The sequence below is a fragment of the Mercenaria mercenaria genome, chromosome 9 (genome assembly GCF_021730395.1).
Source record: "Mercenaria mercenaria strain notata chromosome 9, MADL_Memer_1, whole genome shotgun sequence".
Lineage (NCBI taxonomy): Eukaryota > Metazoa > Mollusca > Bivalvia > Venerida > Veneridae > Mercenaria > Mercenaria mercenaria.
The window spans coordinates 68,899,338-68,926,094 of record NC_069369.1 but is presented as its reverse complement, the minus strand read 5'-3'; the positions used below and the strand labels follow the sequence as shown (position 1 = coordinate 68,926,094).

At 35.0% G+C, this 26,757-nt stretch overlaps 2 protein-coding genes across 3 annotated transcripts in view; both read right to left on the bottom strand.

Moving 5' to 3' along the window:
* Nucleotides 1–1,700: 1,700 nt before the first annotated feature.
* LOC123548089 (uncharacterized) lies at nt 1,701–3,801 on the bottom strand. Its single transcript, XM_045335323.2, has 4 exons — nt 3,720–3,801; nt 3,469–3,587; nt 2,314–2,474; nt 1,701–2,088 (listed from the first exon to the last, which is right to left on the bottom strand). Exons 1-4 carry the CDS (start codon nt 3,725–3,727, stop codon nt 2,032–2,034), a joined length of 345 nt encoding a protein of 114 aa, XP_045191258.1. The 5' UTR covers nt 3,728–3,801; the 3' UTR covers nt 1,701–2,031.
* A 6,612-nt stretch (nt 3,802–10,413) lies between these two features.
* The window catches only part of LOC123547387 (protein farnesyltransferase/geranylgeranyltransferase type-1 subunit alpha-like), a 37,823-nt gene continuing 21,479 nt past the window's right edge, over nt 10,414–26,757 (bottom strand). The window contains exons 3-7 of one of the 2 annotated variants that reach the window (XM_053551659.1): nt 24,770–24,874; nt 18,406–18,678; nt 17,272–17,334; nt 15,923–16,097; nt 10,414–14,976 (exon numbers count right to left, since the gene is read on the bottom strand). In XM_053551659.1, coding sequence (XP_053407634.1) covers nt 14,845–14,976; nt 15,923–16,097; nt 17,272–17,334; nt 18,406–18,678; nt 24,770–24,874 — 748 coding nt within the window. In that variant the 3' untranslated portion in view covers nt 10,414–14,844. The remainder of the gene's footprint in view (nt 14,977–15,922; nt 16,098–17,271; nt 17,335–18,405; nt 18,679–24,769; nt 24,875–26,757) is intronic. The other variant, XM_053551660.1, reaches the window with a different exon arrangement.

The window sequence follows — 26,757 nt, the reverse complement described above, 5'->3', positions numbered from 1 at the left end:
GGTTTCAGTAACGCTAGTAAGTCTGCTTTGATAACGATCTAGTGGAGCGACATCCCCTTATTTTATTATTGTGTTACCTTGCCCTACGATTAAAGATCCTCTTGAACAGATTTATCATATAATATATGGCTCACTGTAGTGTCCTTATACGCAATTCTAATTAAAAATTAGCGAACTAATAGTTTTAAAGAACATAACGAAGACAAAGGTGATAAAACAAGGGCAAAGAGGATTAGCCACTTTCAAAGAACACATCACACTAAAAACAGACCAAAACTAATATACACACAAAATTACAAATTAAAACAATAAAACAGACGAGGAGAAAACAGACAAGTAAAGGACACTATGAATCACAGCCACAGAACGGTCAGTGGCAAACACCACTTGGGACACTTAACCTTTACCCTGCTAAATTTCTAAAATGGACTGGTCCATCATTCAATTTGGGCAATACCATTTATTATTTCAAGGAGTGTTCACTGAAAATTTACTGACTGAACAGCGAACAGTGCAGACCATGATCAGACTGCACGGATGTGCAGGCTGATCTTGGTCTGCACTGGTCGCAAAGGCAGAATCATTTGCCGACAGCTGGCTAAAGGTTAACATTGTATATTTTCGGCGTCGTATGATATATAGTCAATGAAAAGACGTGTTCTAAAGTTCTCAGATGTACCACTTAACTAAGATAAGTTGGAGACGCCCACTCCAGGCCACGAGATAACTACTCGTGAGAATGTGACACTATTTCGTGGCCACGAGAAAACTAACTCACAGAAACAAGATACATGTTTACTATCTCGTGGCCAAGGGATACTAACGATACTATCTCTTGGCCATAAGATACTAACTTTTGGAAACAAGATTTCTTTTGTAGCCACTAAATAACTAATAGTATCTCGTGGGACCGTTTCATAAAAAAAAATTAAATCATCATTCCAAGAGAAATAACTGGCACTCCCTGTGTAAGTTACGTGAGGTAGTTATTTCCCTTATAACAGCAAAATTATTTATAATATAATACACTGTATTCCCGGATCTCATATTTCACGTTTCTTACTATATTCGCTATTTCGTGATATCTTAAGTTCTTTGGTGAATTCCTTAAATCATTTTAACATACATTGTGTGCATACATGCACTTATATATTATATTTCTTATCAATGGTTATAAATTAAGATGTCATTAAATAATGCTTGTTGCACATGTTAAATATTACATCTTGACCGTCTACGGTTAGAATTAAGGAATTTGGTCTGTTCAAAATATTGAACACTAAGACAATATGGTTTATAAGTTCATCTGAACTGTATCAGTATACAAATGTGGCTGTATTTTGCAACTATATATAAACTAAACATCTGAATGAAAAGAACCCACGATGACCCCTGCCCCCACCCTCACATACCCCACCCACACCTACAACCATATCCGCAAAAAATATGTTTTTCATATTCTTGTGTTTCTTCGCATTGTTTTGATGTGTGCCTTCAACGGACACGCACACTCACATACACGCGCGCGCATGTGAATACGCACGCACGCAAGAACGCGCAGGCTATTTCATTTATTCCATTATCATCTAGGACATTTTCTTAATTTACACGGATGTTTTTTGTGTTGTTTCTTTATATTGCTCAATGTGTCACCGATGGTCAAAGTCAGTTTTGGAGCGTTATATACACACGCATTTTATTTGTATTAGGATGAGACGACAAACACGGGAATATAAGTCAAGTGAAATATACAAAAAGAACATCAGAAGGCTGATTCAGTGTTAGAAGTTCATTAAAATGTAAAATGTTTTACACTGAAGTTTTAAAAAGCAAAGCAAATTATTCATCTAAATCATTGAGGAAATATTCCTCGGGCAGAAATTCATCGTTGCTGTCATCATCATCTCCAGACACTTCAGCGAACTCCTTCACTTCATTCTCGCTGCCACCAAACGCCATCGAAAACAGGGGAGAAAACTGTGCGTTCTCCTCTTCTACATCGATAACCGGAAGGAATTTTTCCCGCCAGTTTTATTCTTCGATTAACCTCGCCTGTTGTTGTACAGCTGGAATACTGATAGCAGGTTGCTGAAGAAAACAAAGATAACGTACAAATGGTTCATTTACTAAACACTGTCATGTTAAAAAAATAAAAGATAAACAAAAGTATAAAACATATCTGACATTGTCAGAATTACTTTCCTGGTATTTCACACTTATATGACCTGCATAGAAAACAATTTATAACTGTTATGATAAGAAATATTATAGAATCTACTTCTAAAGATAACATGCCCCAAGACTTGAACCTACCGGCGCATGAAGAAGTGGTGGTGCGACTTGAGCTCCTCCACGTTCATCCCAAAAAGCTTCGGCATCAAACCTTGTTTCTCCTGCTGGTCCAATAAATGTCACCTGAGGGAACGCGCGTCTACCTCCATCCAGCATTGTCAGTCTGTCACCACTCAGTGACACTGAAACCAAAGAAAATATTACATGAAAGGGAATGTGTTACGAAATACCGGCTTCAGATTCATTCGAAGATATCTCTGTCTTGTTTTCAATTATTTAATTCAATTATTTAGAACTTGGCAAAAGAAGTGCTTGAGCCTGAAGATGGGATCTTGCTTACAGGTGTAACAGTCCGCATACCCAGTGAGGTTAGAGCGACAAGTCATGCAAAGTCAGCCACGGAGACCTCACTTGTGTTGTAAGATTCTGACAATTAAGGCAGTAAATATTAAAATCAAGATACAGTACACTTTCAATAAAAATATGTCATTTCGTATTTCAAACAATTTTCCTTCAGAAATAAAAAAAAAAAAATAAGTGATCAGATTTCACTTGAATTGTATTTGAGAAACATCTATTAACAAAAGATATGCTCAGTTTATATTTAAGATTTTCAAAATATTATTTTAGATATGTTAGATTGCACGGACACTTTTCTTGATTTTTTTTTACGTATAATTGTTAATTTTTGTTAACCCTTATGATGCTGGACACGATTGGTTCTGCCTTTGCGACCAGTGTAGATCATGATCAGCCTGAACATACGTGAAGTCTGATAAAGATGCTATGACTGTTAGAGATACACTTTAACTTTGGTAGCGGGATAAACCCGCAAACAAAAATTGTAAAAAATATATGAGCCACGCCATCAGAAAACCAACATAGTGGGTTTGCGACCAGCATGGAACCACACCAGCCTGCGCATCCGCGCAGTCTGGTCAGGATCTATGCTGTTCGCTAATGGTTTCGCTAATTACAATAGTCTTTGAAAGCGAACAGCATGGATCCTGACCGGACTGCGCGGATGCGCAGGCTGGTCTGGATCCATGCTGTCGCAAACCCACTATGTTGGTTTTCCTATGCCACGGCTCATATGTGAATAAAACAATAAATGGTGTGTTTATAAATACCGAAAGAGGCGTCGACACTAATTAAGAAAAAAGTTAGGTTGCTTACTATCTTCTTCATTAATTCCCCACATAAGTGCAGCATATTGTTCCATTCTGTAAGGCACTTCCAAAGGAGATCTTAAATCTATCACCCCAGGATGGTTTATCCACGACTGTACAGTCGATCTGCAAAATAATGATGATAATAATATTCTTCTATTCTGTTCTTGCTTAAAGAAATTGCCGAAAAAATATTTCCGCTACTCAGTGTACCAGACATTCAATATTTAAAGTAATTCAACGATTTACAGTGCATACCCGTCCATTTTGCGAGTAATTCAGCTGGTAGAAATTGTATGTTTTCTCTGTCTCGAAATTGCGCTATTTTTGACGTTCAATATTATCCCTGGGAACGACGTCAATTCATGACATTCTGAAAATGTTGCGTTATTTATTGCGTCAACGGCGTTAACACTTGTACACAAACCAGTCCTTGATAGCGGACATCAACTGTTTCTACAGGTTTCGTTGTTGATACATTTTATAACTCAGTGTCTGCCAAAATGTTATAAGCCTGATTTTATTATAACACATCATCATTTTTATTCATTATCTGAAAAAAAACTGGCGATGATGATGCGGCTGATGATGACAATAATGTAATGTAATTCAACGCTTTCCCATACTTTTCTCACGTAAGAGTTTTTACGGTTTCGGTGTACAGAAAACGTAGAAATATAATATTCAGTGAATCATTTTTAATTTAAACTAAAATAAAATAGATATAGAATAACATTTTACTGTACAATGCGAGATATATTTAGAACGCGTCCAATATGGTTTTCGCAGTTGGGTACGAGTCCAAATATACCTCCGTATTGTACAGAACAATGTTAAATAACCTAGTATTATCTTCTTTTTATCTTCTGATATTTCCTAGATTTCAAACCATTTTCTAAGGAATATTTTTGTTCATAACACGTATTATAAGTAACTGAGCCACTTTAGAACTTTGAAGGATGTTTCTGGCAAACAAATGGCAGCATCTCTCTACCATAATATTTTTGTCACTGGTTGAATTGTTTCAACTGTTACAGAAAACATCCGTATGCGGTACAACACAAGTGAGAACTGCACACGATATTACAACCATATATTACATCGGGGTCACTGTGACACAGATATTTGCCGCTCAGTTACAATGGAAATATATCTGTTCATCAAGCATGTCAACCTCAATTTTAGGGGCTTCGCTGACAAATTGGTAAACTAGTAAAGGCGGGATGGCAGTCTTAGTTTTTACATAAATACTGAACATTTACATAGCAAAAGTAAATATACATGGCCTATGAACTTATTTGGCGCTGGCTTAATAAATGTCAGATGCCGCAGAACACAACCTCATGTTAGAACCGCACATGGTATTTCTAGTATTAGTAATATCGAGAAAACTGTGTTATGTTTGTTGCTCTATCGCATTTAAAATTTGTCTGTGTGTTTAACCCGTGAACTACAATTTTTAGGGGATTTGTTGCGAAATGGGTTGAGTAGTTAGGGCACGATGACGGTCTTAATTTGGTGAAACAATTGATATTTTATATATTATTAAGCACGGCTCAACGAAACAAGCCCTAGTAATATCGGTCCAAATGTGTCGGGTACTTGGGGTAGGCTGGCGGTCTTAATTCGGTGAAACAATTGATATTTTATATAAGCACGGCTCAATTGCAAATGAGAACAGCACAGGATATTACAAGCCTTAGTTGTCTCAGTGCAGTGCAACACAAGTGTTTGTTGCTCTGTTGCAATGAAAATGTGGTTTTTGTATCAAGACTCTAAACTAGAATGTGAGGGTATTCGCTGCCAAATCGGATCAGTGGTTAGGGCAGGATGACGGTTTCAATTTCGATGAAAATTGAAATTTTACATAGCAATGTTAATATACATGGCATATAAAATATTTTTGTCACTAGTGGAATTGGTTCAACTGTCACAGAAAACATCCGTATACGGTACAATACAAGTGAGAACTGCACATGATATTACAACCATATATTATATCGTGCCATTGTGACATACAAAATGTAGATGTTTATCGCTCGATTACAATGGATATTTATTAAGCATGTCTACCTCAATTTTTAATTTTGGCATAAAAACTGAAAGTTTACATAGCAAAAGTAAGTATACATGGCCTATGAAACATATTTGGCGCTGGCATAATAAATGTCAGAAGCCACAGAACACAACCGTATACGGCACACTTCATGTTAGAACCGCACATGATATTACTATAGTATCAGTAATATCGAGAAACTGTTTGTTGCTCAATGGAAATATGTCTGTGTGTTTATCATGTGACTACAATTTAGTGGATTCGCTGCCAAATGAGTTGAATAGTTAGGGCAGGATGACGGTTTTAATTTGGTCAAACAATTGATATTTCATATATACACGGATCCACGCAAGTAAGAACAGCACAGGGAAATAGAAACCTTAGTAACATCGGACCACAGTGAATTGTTTGTTGCCCTATTGCAATGAAAATATGTCTGTGTGATTAACCTGTGAACTACAATTTAGGGGATTCGATGTCAAATGGATTGAGTAGTTACGGCAGCATGACGGTCTTATCTTGGTCAAACAATTGACATTTTATATAAAGCACGGCTCAACGTAGACTAGCTCCTAGACTATGATATATATCTTTTTACATTTTTATGATTGAATGTAGTGAACTGAGCCAGTCTATATCCTATGTCCAATATCATGATAATTTTAACATCAGTCCTGTGTAAAAATCTCTAAAATAGACTGGCTTTTGTCTCTAAGAAATTGAATTCGTCATAAAAGGGAAAAATATAGAAATATAGTTATTATCAATCTAGTGGCTAGTCTAGGCTCAACGCAAGTGAGAACAGGACAGGAAATTACAAGCCTTAGTAGTATCGGTGCACTGCGACACAATTGTTTGTTGCTCTGTTGCAATGAAAATATATCTTTCTATTTAGACTCTGAACTAGAATTTAAGGGGATTCGCTGCCAAATCGGTTTAGTGGTTAGGGCAGTGTTAGTGATTAGGTTTCAATCTAGACAAAAATTGAAATTTTACATAGCATAAGGTTATATACATGGTATATAAAATGTTTCTGTCTCTGGTTGAATTGTTTCAGCTTCCATATAACTCATCCATATACGGCACAACGCAAGTGAGAACTGCACTTCATATTACAAGCCTTAGTTATATCGGTCAAATGTGACTTCAGAATTTGTTGCTCTGTTGCAATGAAAAAAACATCTATTAAGCATGTAAATTACAGTGTTTGTGGATTCATTGCTGAATCGGGGCAGTGACAGTCTCATTTGGACAAAGAACTGAAATTGTAGAGGTTACTATGTCCTCTAACCGACTGCATCCCCACCCCCCACCCCCCGCGCCCACTACGCGCCAAAATAGGGGTCTACTGAAAATTACCCAAGAGTTGATCTGCTGACCAAAGGCAATCATCCTGTGTAATTTGACAACTGTACTATAGGCCATAACATTCTTTACTTAAGCAGAAATAGTTCTCAGTCTCAAGGCCACTATGACCTTGACCTTTGGCCTTCTTATCCCAAAACAATAGGGTCATCTCCTGACCATAAGCAATCAACCTATGAAGTATGACCATTGTGAGACAAAGCGTTCTCTACCAACCAATCGAAAACCATTTTGGTCTACCAACTGAACAGGAGTTAAGCATTATACCCTCTCTTCTAATTCTTATGGAACTTGGTCATATAGGATGCAGCTGATGATGTGGAAAAAACTGTTTCATGTATGAAACAAATCTATTCAGAAATCACATAGACTGAATGAAAGCACACAGTAACAAAAATGGAATATTTAAGTATAAAAGGGGCAAAATTCACAGAATATTTCTCACAGAGTTATGGTCCTTGTATCACATGATGTGGGTAATGTTGAATATTTATTTTTAGTTTGAATCAAATCCATTCAGTAATATTTATTTATTTATTTGGGTTTTACGGCGTACCAACACAGTACAGGTTATATGGCGCCAAACAGGACTACAAATTTTGGTTTCACATCACATTTACATCGAAATAAAAACACGAGGTATGGAATCAAAATTTGTATACCTGCTGGAATCACAGCAAAACCAAGTGTTAAAACCCTATTAGTCGCCTCTTACGATCATGCAAGGGTAAGGCAGTGGTTCAAATTCTTTTCATACACAGATCGTCCCAGAACCACATGGGGCCCATTCAGTAATAACAGAAATAAAGTGGAAGTGAATCAAAACTCAAACCTGAAATTCTAAAAGTGGGAATAATACATGAAATATTGGTAAGTCATTACCCTTGTGTCATATGATGTGGGTGACAATGTGAAAAGTTGAATCCAATCCATCAAGTAATAAGAATGACAGAATGAAAGTGCATCAAAACTTTTACCCGATATTCTATGCAAGTAAATGGGGGCATAATTCATGAAATATTGTTGCCAGAATTATGGCCCATTTGGTCAGACACTGCTATTAATTTTTCCATAAGCTTACATTGTTAGAAATGACTCTGTAGGACCCCCTCAAAACTTTTGTTGACACATGAGGTGCCATTTACCCTGTCAAATAGCCTTCCAGACACAAAAATGTAACATTTTTACATGGGCATGCGCGATCCATTTTTTTTCTATTTCCATTCAAAGACAGCCACCCTCAACTGCGCATGGAATTTAGTGGTGAATTCCAACAAGTACTTACTTTACTAAATTGCTAATTTCAGAGTTAAATATATAGCCAAGCAGCTATAAAATACTTCAAAATGCACAGAAAACATTACATTTCCAGATTTTAAGGATATTTTCATGATTCAAAGCAACATATTTTTAACCCATCAGCTGAAGTCTCATTGAATGCTACAGGTTTTCCTACACATTTATCAACCAATCCAAAGCCAGCAAATAATAACAACATTTGACCAACAACATTTGACCATTTGTAAAATGAATTTGCTGTAAATCCATTGTGCAATAATAACCGAGATAAAGTAAAAGTGCATCAAACCTTTAACTACACTTCGGATGCAGACCCGGATACAAATGCAAGTAGGACAGCTAAACATACACTTCATACTGTTAATATAAAAATATTCAACATCCGGAGGTATCTTCCCCTAAACTATTCTTGTGATGTGCAACACTTTCCATTATATAGAAACTATAGGATAAAGCATTTGAGGAATACTTCATTCCCAGATACAGAAACTGCTAGCATCCAAATCCTAAAGCTGTGGTCAGAATAATTTGTTTGATTGGGTTTTATCCCATTTTCAATAGTATTTCAGTTATGCAATAACTTAACCAGTGGCCCTTGATTCTGGTCAAGTACTAACCTGTTCTCCACAAGCAACTGTCATCTTCTCAATATGACTCAGAGGTGGAGGACGAAAAACTTCAGGCAGCCAGTTTTGTCTCAGATCATCATCAAAAACTTACCCCACTCCGAGTACAAGAGGGCCATGATGGCCCTATATCGCTCACCTGTTATCATTGCACTTGAGGACAAGAAGGTCCTCAGAAAATAAGTCCAAAGGACAGGAAAAACAAAGGAAAGAAATTTAACCAAAAAGAAAAAAAAATTCTTAAAAGGTACAGATATGTCAAAATACACCTAAAAATTGGAGGTACCATCCATGTTGTACCACAGAAAAGTGGTCTCGGTTTTTCCCTACGGCCAATAATAAAAAAGTTACTAAAAATAAGCTATTTATATTAACGTAAAAGGGAAGTAATTAAAAAGAAAATTATTGTAAGTGGACAAAAGAAGGATCTGCCAAATAAATCTGTTGACATAAATGAAATTTCAGATCAGTACATGTATCTTCATTAGTTACGGAGATATACCCATTTTAATTTGAAAAAAAGGGAGGTAATTATCAGTCCATAGTTATCTACCCTGATTGACTCAGTCCAACTAATGATAATAATGAAATTTCAAATAAGTCCTTTAAGTACTTAATGATGTAAATCCATTTTGACTACAATCAGGGGAGGTAATCAGATATAAAATAACTCCGGAAGCTACGATTGGATCTGATTTGTCATGGAATCCAAGATTTATTGTTGTTGAAGATATTTTGGAAGTTTGTATCAAATAAAACCATAAATGAAGTCTCTATATGGCTGCAAAAGCCAAAATAGCCAATTTTGGACCTTCAAGGGGCCATAACTCTGGAATCCATAATGGGATCTGGCCAGTTCAAGAAAGGAAGCAAGATCTTGTGGTGATACAAGTTGTGTGCAAGTTTGGTTAAAATCAAATCATAAATGAAGTTGCTATTGTGCAGACAAGGTCAAAAGAGCTAATTTTGGCCCTTTCAGGGGCCATAACTCTGGAACCCATTATAGGGTCTGGCCGGTTCAATATAGGAACTGAGATCTTATGGCAACACAAGTTTTGTGCATGTTTGATTAAATTCAAATCATAAATGAAGCTGCTATTGTGCAGACAAGGTCAAAATAGCTAATTCTGGCCCTTTCAGGGGCCATAACTCTGGAACCCATAATGGGATCTGGCAAGTTCAAGAAAGGAACCAAGATCTTATGGTGATACAAGTTGTGTGCCAGTTTGGTAAAAATCAAATCATAAATAAAGCTGCTACTGTGCAGACAAGGTCAAAATAGCTGATTTTGGCCCTTTCAGGGGCCATAACTCTGGAACCCATAATGGGATCTGGCCAGTTCAAGGAAGGAACCAAGATCTTATGGTGATACAAGTTGTGTGCAAGTTTGGTTAAAATAAAATCATAAATGAAACCACTATCGTGCAGACAAGAAATTGTTGACGGACACACGGACGGACACACGACAGACGACGGACGAAAGGTGATCACAAAAGCTCACCTTGTCACTATGTGACAGGTGAGCTAAAAACAAACTTTTCACGTCTTGAGCCCCAGTCCCGTGTTCCATCAGGCAAGATGGTACAAAAAAAGTAAAACAACAATCTTAAAAGGGTATATTAGACCTTTATTTCAGTCTCATTATTTCTTTGACAAAATATTTCACTGAGAGGTGAAACATCCTGGTTTATATCGAAAGACCCTTTGTCATGATAACAAGTAAAAACAATTTTCTTAACATATGCTGATTTTTTTTCAGAACTATTTGTTTGCTTAATTTTAGCACTGTTCTTTAAATAGTATTTCATTTATATTATGGCTGTCAATTAACCTAACCAGCGTTCCTGGATTCTGTACCAGTAGTAACTTGTTCTCCATAAGTAACTTCCAACTTCTCCACATAAATCAGAGGTTGAGGATAATGATTTCAGACACTATGTGTTTCATCCATTGTCACAGAGAACACGTGCCTTGCCCAGGGATTAAACTAATCACTCTGCCATCTGTATAGATCTGCACTCTCCCAACTAAGCTAAGTGGGCAGGCTTTTTTATTCAGTCAGAGATTTCCCTGTATGAAACATTCTCTCCATATCAGAGCTTGCAATTACATACTTGTACTGGTAGGATTACGCGTAGGGTTTCACTTTTTATTTCAATAACAATCTAAGGTAAAAAGTAAATCATTCACAAAACTTGAGTTACGTCCTGTAGTTTTAAGTTTCTGAAGTGTTCAAATTGATATGATTTATCAGCAAATCTTTAGCAGACATTTATCATTTTTATGTTTAGGATTATTGCAGGTATCCCTACCCACACAAGTACAGAAATCACAATCTCTCTATTATTATTTTCATTTCCAGCCATGATCTTTTTTTTAACTCCAGTACAACAAATACATATAAAACTGACAAAAGTCACATACATACAAAGCATATTAACAAAAAAAAAAAAAAAAAGAAACATGTTAAGACATTTTAACAGTAACTAAATCCATTTGGCATTTGAAGCTAGTAAGTCTAAATTCAAACAAACAACCAATTAGGATTTTCTAGAATTTTACAACGAAGAACTATGTTGAGCACCTTAACTTTAATTGATAGAAAACAAGTGAATATAGTAATTGGTTAAATAGCCTATGTAGATAAACTTATACAATTCTGCTATTCCTGGATCCTACGTTATAAACCCCCAAGTTAAGAGACAAACATAAAATCTCAAGCACCCGATTGGCTGTGAACATTTTTCAAATTGACCAATGGCAACCAATCTACTCCAAACTCTGTTTTTTCCTAACCTAAGACCCTGGTAACTTCAAAATCTAGGCAATTTCAACAAATTGTTTCATACATCTATCAAATCTTAACTGATGATTTCCGCTTAAGTTCATTCCAAATCTAGGAAAATAATTACCTCCCTTTAATCAAACTATCACAATAAGTGCAAATAATTACCTCCCTTTCATCAAAAGTGAATGAGCAATAGCTGCCTAACTAAAAATAACATTAAATCAGAATTTAACACCATTCAACACGATCTGCAAAAAAAAATTCTAACAGAAATACATATCAGTTGTAATTTTATTTCCAAATTTTTATTTCATTTTTCTCCCCTCGTATAATGACTGTGAAATGTATAAAATATTTACAATGTTTCCATTGTATAATGTCAAATTCGGAATAACACTGTATATTATAACAAAATATATCAATCTTATTGTAGTCCATATTAATATAACTGTTTGACAATTCCTTCAAATCTATTAGCAGTGGAGAAACATCAAAATTAATATTGAACTTAACAGTAAATTCAGTAACAAAATCATATGAATAATTATATAAATTATAAACAACAAAATTTTTGCAAATTACATGTTTGCTTCTTCTCTGCATTTAAAAAAAACAACATTTGCATGAGACATTTCTGGTGTTTTCATCTTTTTCCAATATTTACATAACAAAAACCTCTCATATACTGCATTTATCAATTTGTATTTTCCCTCAATAGACTTGATTTTTATTTCTACTGGAGAAAAAAATTGGAAGTAAATGTTTAAAAAACTATAATACAAACCGACAAATTAATCATCAATTTATTAACTTCTTTCAGGTTATCCATTTTACTGTTCAAATTAAAAACAAAATAAATTTGAACACTACCTATTTGCAATCATTTCAGAAAAATCATATCAGGCAGTCGCCTTCGTGTCATTTGTGAAAATAAAAGTTATTTTCAGTATAGTAAATAAAGGCTATATATTTGCCCTGTCTATGAAAACTCTACTGGAAGTATAGCATCTACACAGAGAGTATACTATGTCCACGAACTACTTAAGTATAGCATCTACATAGAGTACATCAAGTCCATGAACTATTTACTAATATAAAGTAAAAATGCCCTAAACCTCGGACCTTTGCAAACATCTAATATCAATTGAGCAATACAATGAAAGACCAAAAACTAGCTAGTTTTTTTTTGTGCTGTAGGAAACAAAAAACTTTTTTTAGTATTAACTCGGAGCATGTTTTTACATTTTTTTCCTTATCATCTTAGAAACAATGGAAGAAACTTTAACTGCTAGATAAAAATTGTAAAATTGTCCTAGTTCAAGGAAGCGAACACACACCAAAAATCAAATGCTCACCAACACTATAACAGCATACAGTAAAAACAACACCAGCCTACTCATCTGAGTATATTACTGAAGAAAACACTTGGTAATGGAAATCATGTAAAAAATAGCAAGTAGTTTACTTTATGTATAACAAAAAAGTTTTACAGCAGGTCTTACCAGAATCTCTATAATTACAGTAAAAACGCTGTTAATTCCACCTCCAAAGAGAATTGACTTCGTCTGTACAGAAAGGAAATGGGCCTGTGTGGCCAGTAGTTAAGCCGTGCCATGAGAAAACCAACATAGTGGTTTTGCGACCAGCATGGATCCAGACCAGCCTGCGCATCCGCGCAGTCTGGTCAGGATCCATGCTGTTCGCTAACAGTTTCTCCAATTCCAATAGACTTTAAAAGCGAACAGCATGGAGCCTGACCAGACTGCGCGGATGCGCAGGCTGGTCTGGATCCATGCTGGTCGCACACCCACTATGTTGGTTTTCTCATGGCACGGCTCAGTTAAGGTCGCTGTCTTTAAATCAACTGCCCCTAATTGATGTGTGTTCAAGCCTCACACGGATATTGCTGGCTTACTGAAGGTCGATGGTTCTACCCAGGTGCCAGCCCTGATAGAATAATGCACAGAGGGACACCTGGGGTCTTCCTTCACCATCAAAAGCTGGAAGTCACCATATGACCTGTAACTGTGTTGGTGTGACATTAAACCAATAAAAAACAAAAACACATACAGAAAGGATGTTATTTTCTTTCCCATTAGAAAAAGTTCTTTAGAAAATTAACATCTTCAAAACAACAACTTCTGTACGTCAATAAACAAAACAGTATCTTCAGATCAGTGTATAAGAGTGGTTGCATTGTTGTATAAACTGGAAGTCTATAATTAATATAACCAAAGGGTTAGGCATACAAACTGAATCTCAGTAAAGCTTAACAATACTCAAATGGTAAAAAAATCAAATACATGCACACTGTATAACAATGCTGATACATTCTGATATAAAAACAGATAACCTGTTTATTAAACATTATAAATATGTGAAAAACTGAAAAAAAAATGAACATGTGACCTGTCACCCCTTATACACCTGCGCAACATTTTTCTTTGTAATACTTTAAACCTCATCTTATCAATGAAACTAAGAACATCTTGTGTCCATCTATGGTATTTTAAATTAACATTTGAGGTTTTGATAAGTATGATGCATATAATGGAAGTCCTGTCTACCAAGAAACCTTCCATTCTTTGATTTTCTTGGCATGTATCTTTTTCATGAATTCACATTCATCAATATTATCACCTGTAAAAATTGGTGTTTACTTCTTTGGGGAAAGACTTTATTTCTCTATTTAAAGCGTCTATAAAAGGATTTACTGTTAAAACATTAATATTGTTGGGATCTTATTTTCATGGATTTAATCCCTACAAAAAAGTGAATTTACAAATCATGTTATTTTCAAAAGCTGAAATCCGCGAATTTATATCCATACTAAAGGATTTTTTATCAAAACAATAAAATTTTGTGCCCATGAATTTAAATAAATTCACTGTAGTGTACACCTTTTCTATCATATGATCACAAGAAAAGTGCTTTATAGACACATAGCCATAATAGCTACACTATAAAAGGACAAATCCATTAACAATTTGAATCAGACATACTTAAGACTCGAGAATTCAAAAGAAAACACTAATATTTTCTGAACAGACGCTTAAACAAATTATAGTTTTGCAATAAACCTAAAACTCTATTTCCATTGCTGAATTCTCAAAATAATCTTCAACATCATAAATGCTAGGAAAGGTTCCATTTCAGAAAATGATCCCCATTTTGTTGTATTGGACTGCTCCGCTATTCTATCCAGGTTGATCCATTTTTCATTTCCAAGGGGTGACAGAATGGTTAGCATTATGAATCACATTCCTGCTGAACATTTTGTTGTTGAATGTCTGCACCAAATTTCATATTCAGCGACCTTGACACATAGTTCCAATATTCACTTCGAATTTGATCATATTCATCTGCTAGGCAATTACATAGCTGAAACAGAAATATCATGTTAGATATTTTGACAACTACGATCCTATGGTACAGAAAACTTTAGCTGTGATAGTCAGAAATACGAAACATTTCGCCAACAAAGACATTTCCAATTTTCTTAATACCTGTCCAATCTAGGAACGACAATAAGAAAAGTTCATAAAAACAGAAGAGCAATTAAATGCTTGCGACCAGTAAGCAGTTTAATTAAGGCCCATCTTTTAACTGTTTGTATGCATCTAAGTTTATCTATTGTCGCTATCGGTTACCTATATCGGGGACTCAAACAGAAATGTAAGTTATCTAAGGTTTTGGAGAATAGTGTATGATATACAAGATGCTCAAATTCCAGAAGCTTCCCCTGGTCCTGTCATACACTTACACAAGGCATCAATTTTGAGTCACATGAGACTGTTAGTATTCAAGTCTCTGGTGGTGTTTGAACCCATAACATTCAGCTTGTGAGTCACAGCACTAACCACTCAGCTATACTCTATTCCTATTTTTTAACTGAATTCATAACAACAGTTTATGTTGTACTATAAAGGATGTTTTACCAACACACATAAAATTCAAGGATCTAAAGGAAGCCTTACATCTCTTTACATAATTGGACTTGTTGAAATCTAAACAGCCAACTTGAACAAACTTGAAATAATAGCTGAATCTCAGTATCTCCAATTCCAAGGGATGGGGCTTTTTATTTTACTTCTAGATAATCGAAATTCAAAATATAAAAGTGATATTTGTGCAGGTTTTCAGGACAGGACTTGAAAATGTCTTCGACATAGCTGTAATTTTGAGCTAAGTGAGTTCGATATATCGAGTTTCAATTTATGTTGACACAGGACGACAGAAGCAGGACACCTGACCATCCACCTATGTGGGAGACAAAATTAGTCAAATTTCTGAAATCTTACAGTAACCTGTTAACATTTGATTTTACCTCTTCTGCCTTTTTAAGAGTTCCCATTTTATCTTTACATCCTTGTTCTAACATTTCCTCATATGTGTCAATCATGTATGCAATCAGATATGGTGAACGATATCTATCATCGTATAATTGCTGACAAAATTCCAACACTGACGGGTATTTCTGTAGCTGACGATCCATTAGTACACTAAAATAAAAAGTTCACATATACGTGAATCTCGATCAAAATATCTATCTAAACATACAAGAGCTGCTGTTTTAAACAATGCCTGTATTTTCAAATTGGCGAAAACAGAAAAGATAAGTGGACAATTTAGGCTCATTTAATATCTTGGTTCTAAACCTGCTACTAAACATTACCTGCAAATTTTCTTAGGTTTTTGAAACTTTCTGTTACATCTGTTTTATTTCCTTATTTATTTTAAAAATATTTCATGATTTATTTTATCCATTTAAAAAACAACTGCCGTTTTTCTGTTAAGGTCCAACTCATCATTATATATGCATTCAGATTCAGACTTTTATATATAATTGTAAATGAGATGTGAAACCAAAATTTGTAGTCCTGTTTGGCGCCATATAACCTATACTGTGTTGGTGCGCCGTAAAACCCAAATAAATAAATAAATATATAGATTGTATCAAAGTTCACTTTATAATCTGATTTAAGAAATACTGAAAAATCATTCAATTTTGTGGGCATGAATTTGCATGGTTTTGGCCAAAATGTCTATTAAGTGTGGATATGTATTTGTGTGGTTTTGGCCAAAATGGCTATTTAGTGTGGGCATGAATTTTTGTAGTTTTGGCCAAAATGGCTATTTAGTGTGGGCATGAATTTTCATGGTTTTGGCCAAAATGGCTATTTAGTGTGGGCATGAATTTTTGTGGTTTTGACCTAGTGTGGATATGAATTTCGTGGTTTTCAACTTCTGAATAAATTAAATGAATGGAAATTTTGTTTTTTTTTTCATTAGAATTTTTTTTCATGGATAGATGCAACCATGAAATACAGATGAAACTCAGTATCTTGAATTCTAAAGGAATGATGTTATACTTCGTGATAAATAAAATTCAGCTTAAAAATGATATTTTGTGCACATGTTTTTGTGGCAGGACGTGAATAATTCTTCGACATAGCAGGAATTTTGTGATAAGCGATTTCGAGGTACCAAGTTTCAAACTGTAAAAGGAAATTAGTCCCCCATGAATATTAAATATTTCAGAGTACTTCTTAAATCAGTTTGTGGTGAACTTAATACTCAAATGCTCTCTGAACAAAAATTTCGTTACAATATTCATATAATACTTGTAAGAAACTTTGTCTGCCCTAGACACAGGCTAAACATCATTGACTTTACCCTTTTAAATAATTCCAAGCACTTTCATTGTTTGGAGCTTTTCTGATATAGTCCTGGGTAAATCTGAAACAAATAATCTCATTAAACATACAAAAGCAAACAAACAACAACCTGTATAGTCACTAGCTTAACCCCAAATTATACTTGTATCCTATATCTGTACTAAAAAAAAATTCTGACGCGCAATGCCAAGTACGCAAAGCATAGAAGACAAGAGTTGTGTGTAAAACATACATGCCGATGGTCTGTTGGAGTTAATTATTTGTGTACATATGTGACATAGATGGCCATCTGCTTACACATTCTCCAACTTGAATGTGATCATAATCTGGTCTTAATATTTAGGCTGGTCTGGATCCATGCTGGTCGCAAACGCACTATGTTGGTTTTCTCATGGCGCAGCTCATATAATAAAATCATGGAAGTTGCCGATTGGCTGTATGGGTTAAGTAATGATTTAAGCATGCTGAAATAACTTGGCATTATTAGTCCATTACCTAAGCAAGCTAAAAAACATCAAAATAATTAACAGAATTGAAATTGGTGATTGCCCATAGGGGTCCATTACCTTAAGTATATTGTCCTAAGCATGCCGAAATAACATACACGAATACCGGTAGGCAATAAAATGGAAGTTGCCAATTACCATTATGCGTCCAAAACCTGAAGTAACGACCTAAGCATGCCTAAATAACATACTTGAATATGATACAGAATTTGAACTGCTGATTTCCATTATTGGTCAATTACCTTAATAGAAATATTTATTACGTTTTACAGTGAATTATCGAAATATTAGATTGAAATATACTAGTATTATCACAGTGAAAAGTATCAAATATATTTTTCACATGTAAGAAACTATAAAATCTGTAGATAAGAAAAGAAATTGTGTTTGTTTAACATGTAAGATTAAAATATCTTTCCTTCATGAACACCATATCCAACATTTTCACTCATAGCTATGCCACTTGTGAAAATATTGCATCTGGTATTCACTCGTGAAAGATATTTAAATCTGACACTGAAACATACAAATACCCTCTATGTCACTAAACTTTAATATAGTGACAATTATTCATATTCTCTAAATGCCTAATGTTTATCTATTGTCTCTATATGCCTAAAGTTTACCTTATCTCCCTGTCAATCACTTCATCAGTGAACTGTGATGTGTTGTTGATTACAAAATAACGCTGGTTCCATGCCGAATTGTTCCTCAAGTCCTCCCGTAGTAACTTCTCTACATATTCCAGCTCGTTATCCCAGAGGTCAAACTCGCGTATAACCCACTGACGATGCTGCCAGGCGTGGTAGTTCTTGGCATCGTCCTGTAAGATTTTAGCCGTGAAGTCGAGTTCCTGTGCTGGGTCCTGTAACCATTCAACTATCACACGTCTATGATGCCTGTAAAGATACAGAATGTTTACAGTGGCAAGAAATCTACACAGGGATATCCTATCTATTTATACTGCCACGCCCTCTTTCCGAGTATTACGTGCAGGTGTGCATCTGTGCGAGAAATTTAAGAGTGATGTACACATGTTAAGTCTTCAAAAATCAACGTTCTGCCTATGTTTGGCCTATCATCTCTAAAACCTTTGAAACACATGTTACTTACATAAAGGACTTCGGACACTATCATGTGCTTCTAGCCTACATTTTAAATGCAAATTTCTCCTTAAGTATTTAAACAATACCCAAATCGTTTCGAGTCAGTGATAAACCAATGTGTTAGTTAACTTATTACAGCAGAAACTGATTTGTATCTGTTCCTATCAAGATGTTTTTAATATTTTATCTGGGCCAGGATATATTTTCTTGAAAAAATAAAATGTTTAATTTCCGTAAAAATATAATGTCATCACTTTACCGAAGTTTTAAATATTTGAATTCCAGTCGAAAAAAGTGACACAATCTGTTTATTTAAGGAAAAAATAACATTTTAAGATTAAAATCGTATAAATAATTAAACAAGAGGGCCAAGATGGCCCTAGGTCGCTCACCTAAGAAACACTCCATAACAGTGTAAAACATGTTTGACCTAGTGATTTCATGGAAACAAATATTCTGACCAATTTTCATTAAGATTGGACCAAAAAATTGGTCTCTTGCGATAAAACAAGCATTTTCTTAGATATGACCTAGTTTTTGACCCTAGATGACCCATGTTCAAACTCAACCTAGATTTTATCAAGGCAATCATTCTGACCAAAATTCATGAAGATCAACTGAAAAATACAGCCTCTATCACATACAGAAGTTTTTTCTTTGATTTGACCAAGTGACCTAGTTTTTGACCTCAGATAACCCATATTCAAATTCGACCTAGATTTCATTAAGGCAATCAACCTGACCAAATTTCATAAATATCAACTGAAAAAAACAGTCTCTATCGCATACACAAGATTTTTCTTTAATTTGACCTAGTGACCTAGTTTTTGACCTCAGATAACCCATATTCAAAACCGACCTAGTTTTCATCAAGGCAATCACTCTGACCAAATTTCATGAAGATCAATTGAAAAATACATCCTCTATTGCATACACAATGTTTTTCTTCGATTTGACCTAGTGACCTTGTTTTTGACCCCAGATGACCCATTTTCGAAATCAGCCTAGATTTTATCAAGGTAATCATTCTGGCTAAATTTCATGAAGATCAGTTGAAAAATACAGCCTCTATTGCATACACAAGGTTTTTCTTTGATTTGACCTAGTGACCTAGTTTTTGACCCCAGATGACCCATTTTCGAACTTGGTCTAAATTTCATCAAGGCAATCATTCTGACCAAAATTCATGAAGATCAATTGAAAAATACAGCCTCTATCGCATACACAAGGTTTTTACGCGATATGACCTAGTGACCTAGTTTTTGACCCCAGATGACCCATTTTCGAACTCGGCCTAGATTTCATCAAGGTAATCATTCTGACCAAAATTCATGAAGATCAATTGAAAAATACTGCCTCTATTGCATACACAAGGTTTTTCTTTGATTTGACCTAGTGACCTAGTTTTTGACCCGAGATGACCCATTTTCGAACTCGGCCTAGATTTCATCAAGGCAATCATTCTGACCAAAATTCATGAAGATAAATTGAAAAATACAGCCTCTATCGCAAACACAAGGTTTTTCTTTGATTTGACCTAGTGACCTAGTTTTTGACCCGAGATGACCCATTTTCGAACTCGGCCTAGATTTCATCAAGGTTATCATTCTGACCAATATTCATGAAGAAGAATTGAAAACTACAGCCTCTATCGCATACACAAGGTTTTTCTTTGATTTGACCTAGTGACCTAGTTTTTGACCCCAGATGACCCATTTTCGAACTCGGCTTAGATTTCATCAAGATTATCATTCTGACCAATATTCATGAAGATCAATTGAAAAATACAGCCTCTATCGCATACACAAGGTTTTTCTTTGATTTGACCTAGTGACCTAGTTTTTGACCCGAGATGACCCATTTTCGAACTCGGCCTAGATTTCATCAAAGTTATCATTATGACCAATATTCATGAAGATCAAATGAAAAATACAGCCTCTATCGCATACACAAGGTTTTTCTTTGATTTGACCTAGTGACCTAGTTTTTGACCCCAGATGACCCATTTTCGAACTCGGCCTAGATTTCATCAAGGTTATCATTCTGACCAATATTCATGAAGATTAATTGAAAAATACAGCCTCTATCGCATACACAAGCTAAATGTTGACAGACGACGGACGACAGACGACAGACGACAGACGACGGACGACGGACGCCGGACATCGAGCGATCAGAAAAACTCACCTGAGCATTGCTCAGGTGAGCTAAAAAGAGAACTATATTTTTGCAAATAACCTGTACTTGATTTATCTATACACTGTCCGTAATGTAAAGTTATTGACGCATTACATGTGTGAATAGGTATACATGTATAAGTGACCGGTCAGTTTTATTACAGTGGTTCAGGTAGTTATTTAAGTACATGTATATGTCTTTATAGCTCTGTTATAAGTGATGGCAGATATTTGTGTGATGTATAACATTAATACTAAGAAAAGGCAGTAATCTTATCAAGGCCGTAGGGTGGGTTCTTGCTTGGGATAAGTACCAGTGGCACACATAATATTTGAGCCGCGCCATGAGAAAACCAACATAGTGCAATTGCGACCAGCTTGGATCCTGACCAGCCTGCACATCTGCGTAGTCTAGTCAGGATCCATGCTGTTCGCTAACGGTTTGTCTTATTCCAATAGGCTTTGAAAGCGAACAGCATGGATGCTGACCAGACTGCGCAGATGCTCAGGCTGGTCTGGATCCACGCTGGCCGCAAAGCCACTATGTTGGTTTTCTCATAGCACGGCTCATTTTAAACATGTAATAAAAATGTATCCGAAATGACAGTTCTTTCTGAGGCTTGCCTAAGGAAGCTGGATCGGAAAAAGTTAAATCAGGATAAGTCTGACAACAACCCATCTATAGATAATGTTGTCTATTCAGGGCTGAAGTTGTGGGCAAAACATATTCGAAATGGGTCATTTGTAGGGCTAAAGTAGAAGCAGGTCGCTGCATAAAAATTCCACCTGAAACTCGGCTGGACCGTTTAGTTCGTTTCCGCGTCTAGCCGTATTTGTATATGCCATCTGCATGGAAAGCGACTTGACACATCACTTTCGTGGCAACAGACTGAATGTGAAACCGTCACTGGTATGACCTGCCAAGAAGCTACTGTTCTTGACCTATGCATCACAGGCATATCAATGCCAAGCTTTATTTCTGTTGAATAGACTATAGTCAGAATCAGATTAACTGCTGTACACATATTGCCCCTTTTTTGTTGTGTTTAGGCCTAGTCCGCCGCAAAGAACAATCTTCTATTCAGTTTTCACTGAAGGAAGAACATGAAGTAATGAATGCGTGTCACATGTAGTATGTGTCTAAAAGAAATAAATATAAATGCACAGAAAAAGATGAAGAAATAAAGAAATGAAAAATATATATAAAATAAAAAACAACAAAAAAATAATAAAAACAAAATGGAAAACAAATTACATCCTCATCGCTAGTGGCGTGCGCGTCGCGAGGAGGGCATGCAGAAGATTACCTGGTGTGTTGCTAGTATTTTACAGAACACATTTGCCAATCTACTACAACAAAGAACCAGGATAAACCAATGAAAAGTTAACCCAACAAATAATAATGAATTAACAGTATTTGCTTCTCTCACTACTCTACATGTATGAAATGCCTATATGTGCCCATTCAAACATTTGTATAGTATTTTAGTTACAAACAAATGTAAAAATATGTGACCATCAAATTATTAAAAATGAATATAAAAAGTATTGGTTACTTTACATTTGGGAACACCCTGTAGTTATATTTTTTGTTTAAAAGTACTGCTCCACCCCTTGCATCAACAAAACAGTCACAGAAAATGTGTATAATTAATATCTACATATGCTGGCCAAATATGGTTTTAATGCACGGGGGGGAACAATGTTCTTTAAAGCAAAATAGCTTTTATATGTATATAACAGGGTACGTAATTCTATTTAGAGCAAAAATTACCATTTTATGAAACAAATATTGAAAAATTTGACTTTAAGAAATAATCTCAAATATGTATTTTGATGGTATATGTAATTAAATACTTATTTCTTAGTGGTTTATTTTTCACTCTTGGAGTAGGCAAATTCATATAGAAAGTGTCCGAAGTCCTTTGGTTTTAAACATGTAAGAAAGAGAATTTCTAAAACTTAGTTACTGACAGTTAGACAGTTAGTTTTTTTAATTTGAGCACTGAAGCTCAATTAATTTTCTTATACATGTACACACAATATGCCCATTTTTTATCCTTGAAAATGATCTGTTGACCTACATATCTTTTACATTTCGATTATGTAATTGGAAAGAAAAAACATTTAATTTCTCAGGCCTAACTCATCATAGATGAATTATTATCAAAATATGGAAATGAATTGCACTAAAGTCGGTTAATATATGACTGAAACATTACCAACACAGTTTGTTATATGTGTAAAAAAAAGTTCGTACAATTTGATCTAAATCTGATAAAACAGCTTCCTGAGTGACACTTGATTCAATTTCATCCTCAGGGTCTGAACCCACGACAGTATGAAAGGCAAATCTTTCAAGTCACTGACATTTCCACTCAGCCACGTAAGTCCTAGTATAAGATACAGTCAATCTTGCTTGAAGGACCAAATTTATTAAGAGACCACTTGCATTAAGAGACCACTTTTCAGCTCCTTTTTGTCTTGTTAAGAACAAATTATATTGTATTAAGAGACCAACTGAGTTAAAGATACCATTACGGCCTTGTCCTTTAAGTGGTCTCTTAATACAAGTTGTACTTATGAAAACATAGTTGTGCACTCAACAATAAAACCATTTTGTACATACAATGTATACACCTCCGCTAGTTTTTTTCTTTTTTTCATTTTTGATTGTTCCTGATATTCAAAAATTCTGTATTGATCAATATATCTCTTATCTATTCATATTTTTTATACATTAATACTGTAATCAATGAGAATAGCCCTAACACATAGCTTGTGATACATTACCGCTAAAACGGCCATTACTTATCCAAAAACTAAATTATCAATTTCTGCTCTTAACAAAAACCAGACATTACTGACAATGATTCTTACTGTGATATAAGTAGCAAAAATTTATAATTTCTGACATTTAGTAGAGAAAAATTGGTCCAATATTGTAAGCCTACAGGCTGAACTATGTTCTTACATTTTGCTTCTATTGTTATTTTGAACAAAACATCAAGCGTAGTTTATTTTAGGCTGTCCACATATTACACTGACCTCCAGATTCTGGCTAAAAATGATCTTTCTTTAAAACTGAAGTTTGGTCATATTATGAACATAAGAATACGAGTTTTTGTTTCTAAAGTATCTAAAAATGCGTAAATCAAGAAAAAAAGATGCTCGAGTTGGGAATAGAACCTGGGCCGCCTCGGCAATAAAAACTTTCTCGCGGTCTTAACCTTAACACTGAGGTGGAAAACATTATACATCGTCTTAAATATAGATATTTATAATTAAATCAAAAGCAGCTTACCCCGAGTAAAACGTTAAACTTTTCAATTTTCAGTGTAAAAATTAGCAGAAACAACTATTTCTCATGTGTTTCCATAACTTATTGACGTCTGTCAGTAATTAAGTTTCAAAGCTTTCTTAAGAAATATAGCATTAATTTCCTAATACCTAATAATGTTCTCTTTTTTTTTTGTTGGCGTATGATCTGGAGACCAGTGCCTTTAAAAATTGTAACTGTCTCTCTGCAATTTTCTGCAAATAAAGAAGTTGAAGGTGCCAGCCTGATACTTTCTACAAAAGTCTCCAGCAGGTCACCAGTTTCCTGAGATGGCACCAAGTTGCAAGCAACAAGCTGAATAAATAAGACAGTCTTCATTATTAAGCTTATGGTGAGTTTCCAAGGCCTATAAAAGCAGCTGTCTTACCAGACTTGATAATTTTTGGGATGAGAGTTGATGACTTTGGTGATATAACTGAGTTCCTCTTTCAGATCTTTGTTCAGTTCTTTCACTAGTACACGTCTAAAGTGCCTGAAAATAAAGAAAAATCACATCACCAGACTTCAATGCATCGATCAAGAACTATAAGCCCGATATTTTGACAACTGACTAGAACTTTTTTTTGTTTTTCGGGCTTGTAAAGTTTATAAAGTACCAGTCAGGATATCAATAATATCGCTTCATTTGCGCCATAGCAAATGAATTTTACTGCAAATGCAGGAGACCATAATTATTTCACATCTAATTTGAGTTTAGTTAAGGATTTGGGTTACCAGTTGTATATATCCTTACTAGTAGAAGTATATTCATGCAACAAGGGTCTGTTGACCTAACCCTAAATTCCTTACTGATACTGATTTGTTCTCCACAAGTATCAGATACCAGCTATCCCACTGAAATCCAATGTGAAAATAACAGACACCTTCATTTTCCCACCAAATAAGCTGTAAATACATTTTCTTGCCTACCTTAAAGCAGGGAGTACAAAACTGTTCGGGACTGAGATCACCTTACTTTCTCCCGAAGGGAAAAGACAACTTACAATTTGCAAAGTGACATCATATTATGACATCATAAACTGTATGCTGGAAATTTTAGTTAAAATGATATTAACGAAAGGTAAGAAAAATTATTCAGCATGTCTGCCTGTATAAAACAGGCATGTTTCCAACCCTCAGGATAATGTGGGACTTAAACTAGCACTTCATTTTCTATTCCAAACTGTCCCTTGGGTTTGAAAAACCCCGTGTCACACAGGCAGGCATGTAAAATCTGGGGACTAAACGCATGACCTCTCTGTACGATGCCTTGCACTCTTACTATTGAGCTTACATGGAAGACAGTGCTAGCCTAAGTAGAAGAAATGGTAATGCAAATTCTATCGATTCCAGATGAATGCATTGGCAACTATCCTAGTATATGCATTCAAGTCATTTAAACAACATCAAGAGGCCAGACTAGCAACTTTAGTTTGACAAGACAGAAATTAACCATTTGTTGATACTGCTACCTTAAGTCTACTATATAATTAAGGTGTCAAACAGTTAAAAATGACACTTTTTTTCCTAACTACCATACATATTTCAATAAGCACACCAAAGCAGTGAGGAAGGGGGTAATTTCTTGCCCTGTTCAGAATGCTTGCATTTTCAATGAACTTTCATCTTAATTTCTTTATAAATCATTCTGTATTTGGATAATACTTTGCAATTATCAGCTGTATTCTGTTGATATTTTTTTTTAATTCAGAAAAGAATATTTAGGAGTGAAAAACGTACTTCACTTTTTTTCTATGTAAGCAGAGGAGAACTTATTTGGGGTAATACTGTAATGATTGAAAAGTATTAAAGGGCTGCTGCAGTACAGGAATGAAACTGATACTGTATGTTTTATTATAAACCAGGTTAATGCCCTTGTCACCTATGGTCATACTGAAACTTTGTAAACAAAGACCATAAATAAAAGTTTGTATTAAAAGAAAACTAGGACCACTGACACTTAAATGTGGCCCAGCCTTCTTCTATTTCTTATACATTTATCTATTGCTACAAAAACTTACATAAGGCCTTAGGTATATTTCGCCTCTCTTCATTTCATTTCATGTTTTAACTGTCAACATCATTTTCCCTTGTCGAGACTTAAATGTGCCATATAGCTAGATCAAGAGATTTACATTGTACCTGGATAATATATTTAGAAATACTTTAAAAGTTTAAGCAACTTTTTATATGACACTTATCAGTTTTCCTTAAGATTCAAATAAGGAAAAAGTGTCCATTAGATACAGATAGATCCCTAATTTCTGAAATATATGCTGAAATGTGATTCTTTTATATATATCTTTTAATTATTACCTCCTTTAATATATAAGTATTAACCTTTAGCCTGCTAAATTTCTAAAATGGACTGGTCCA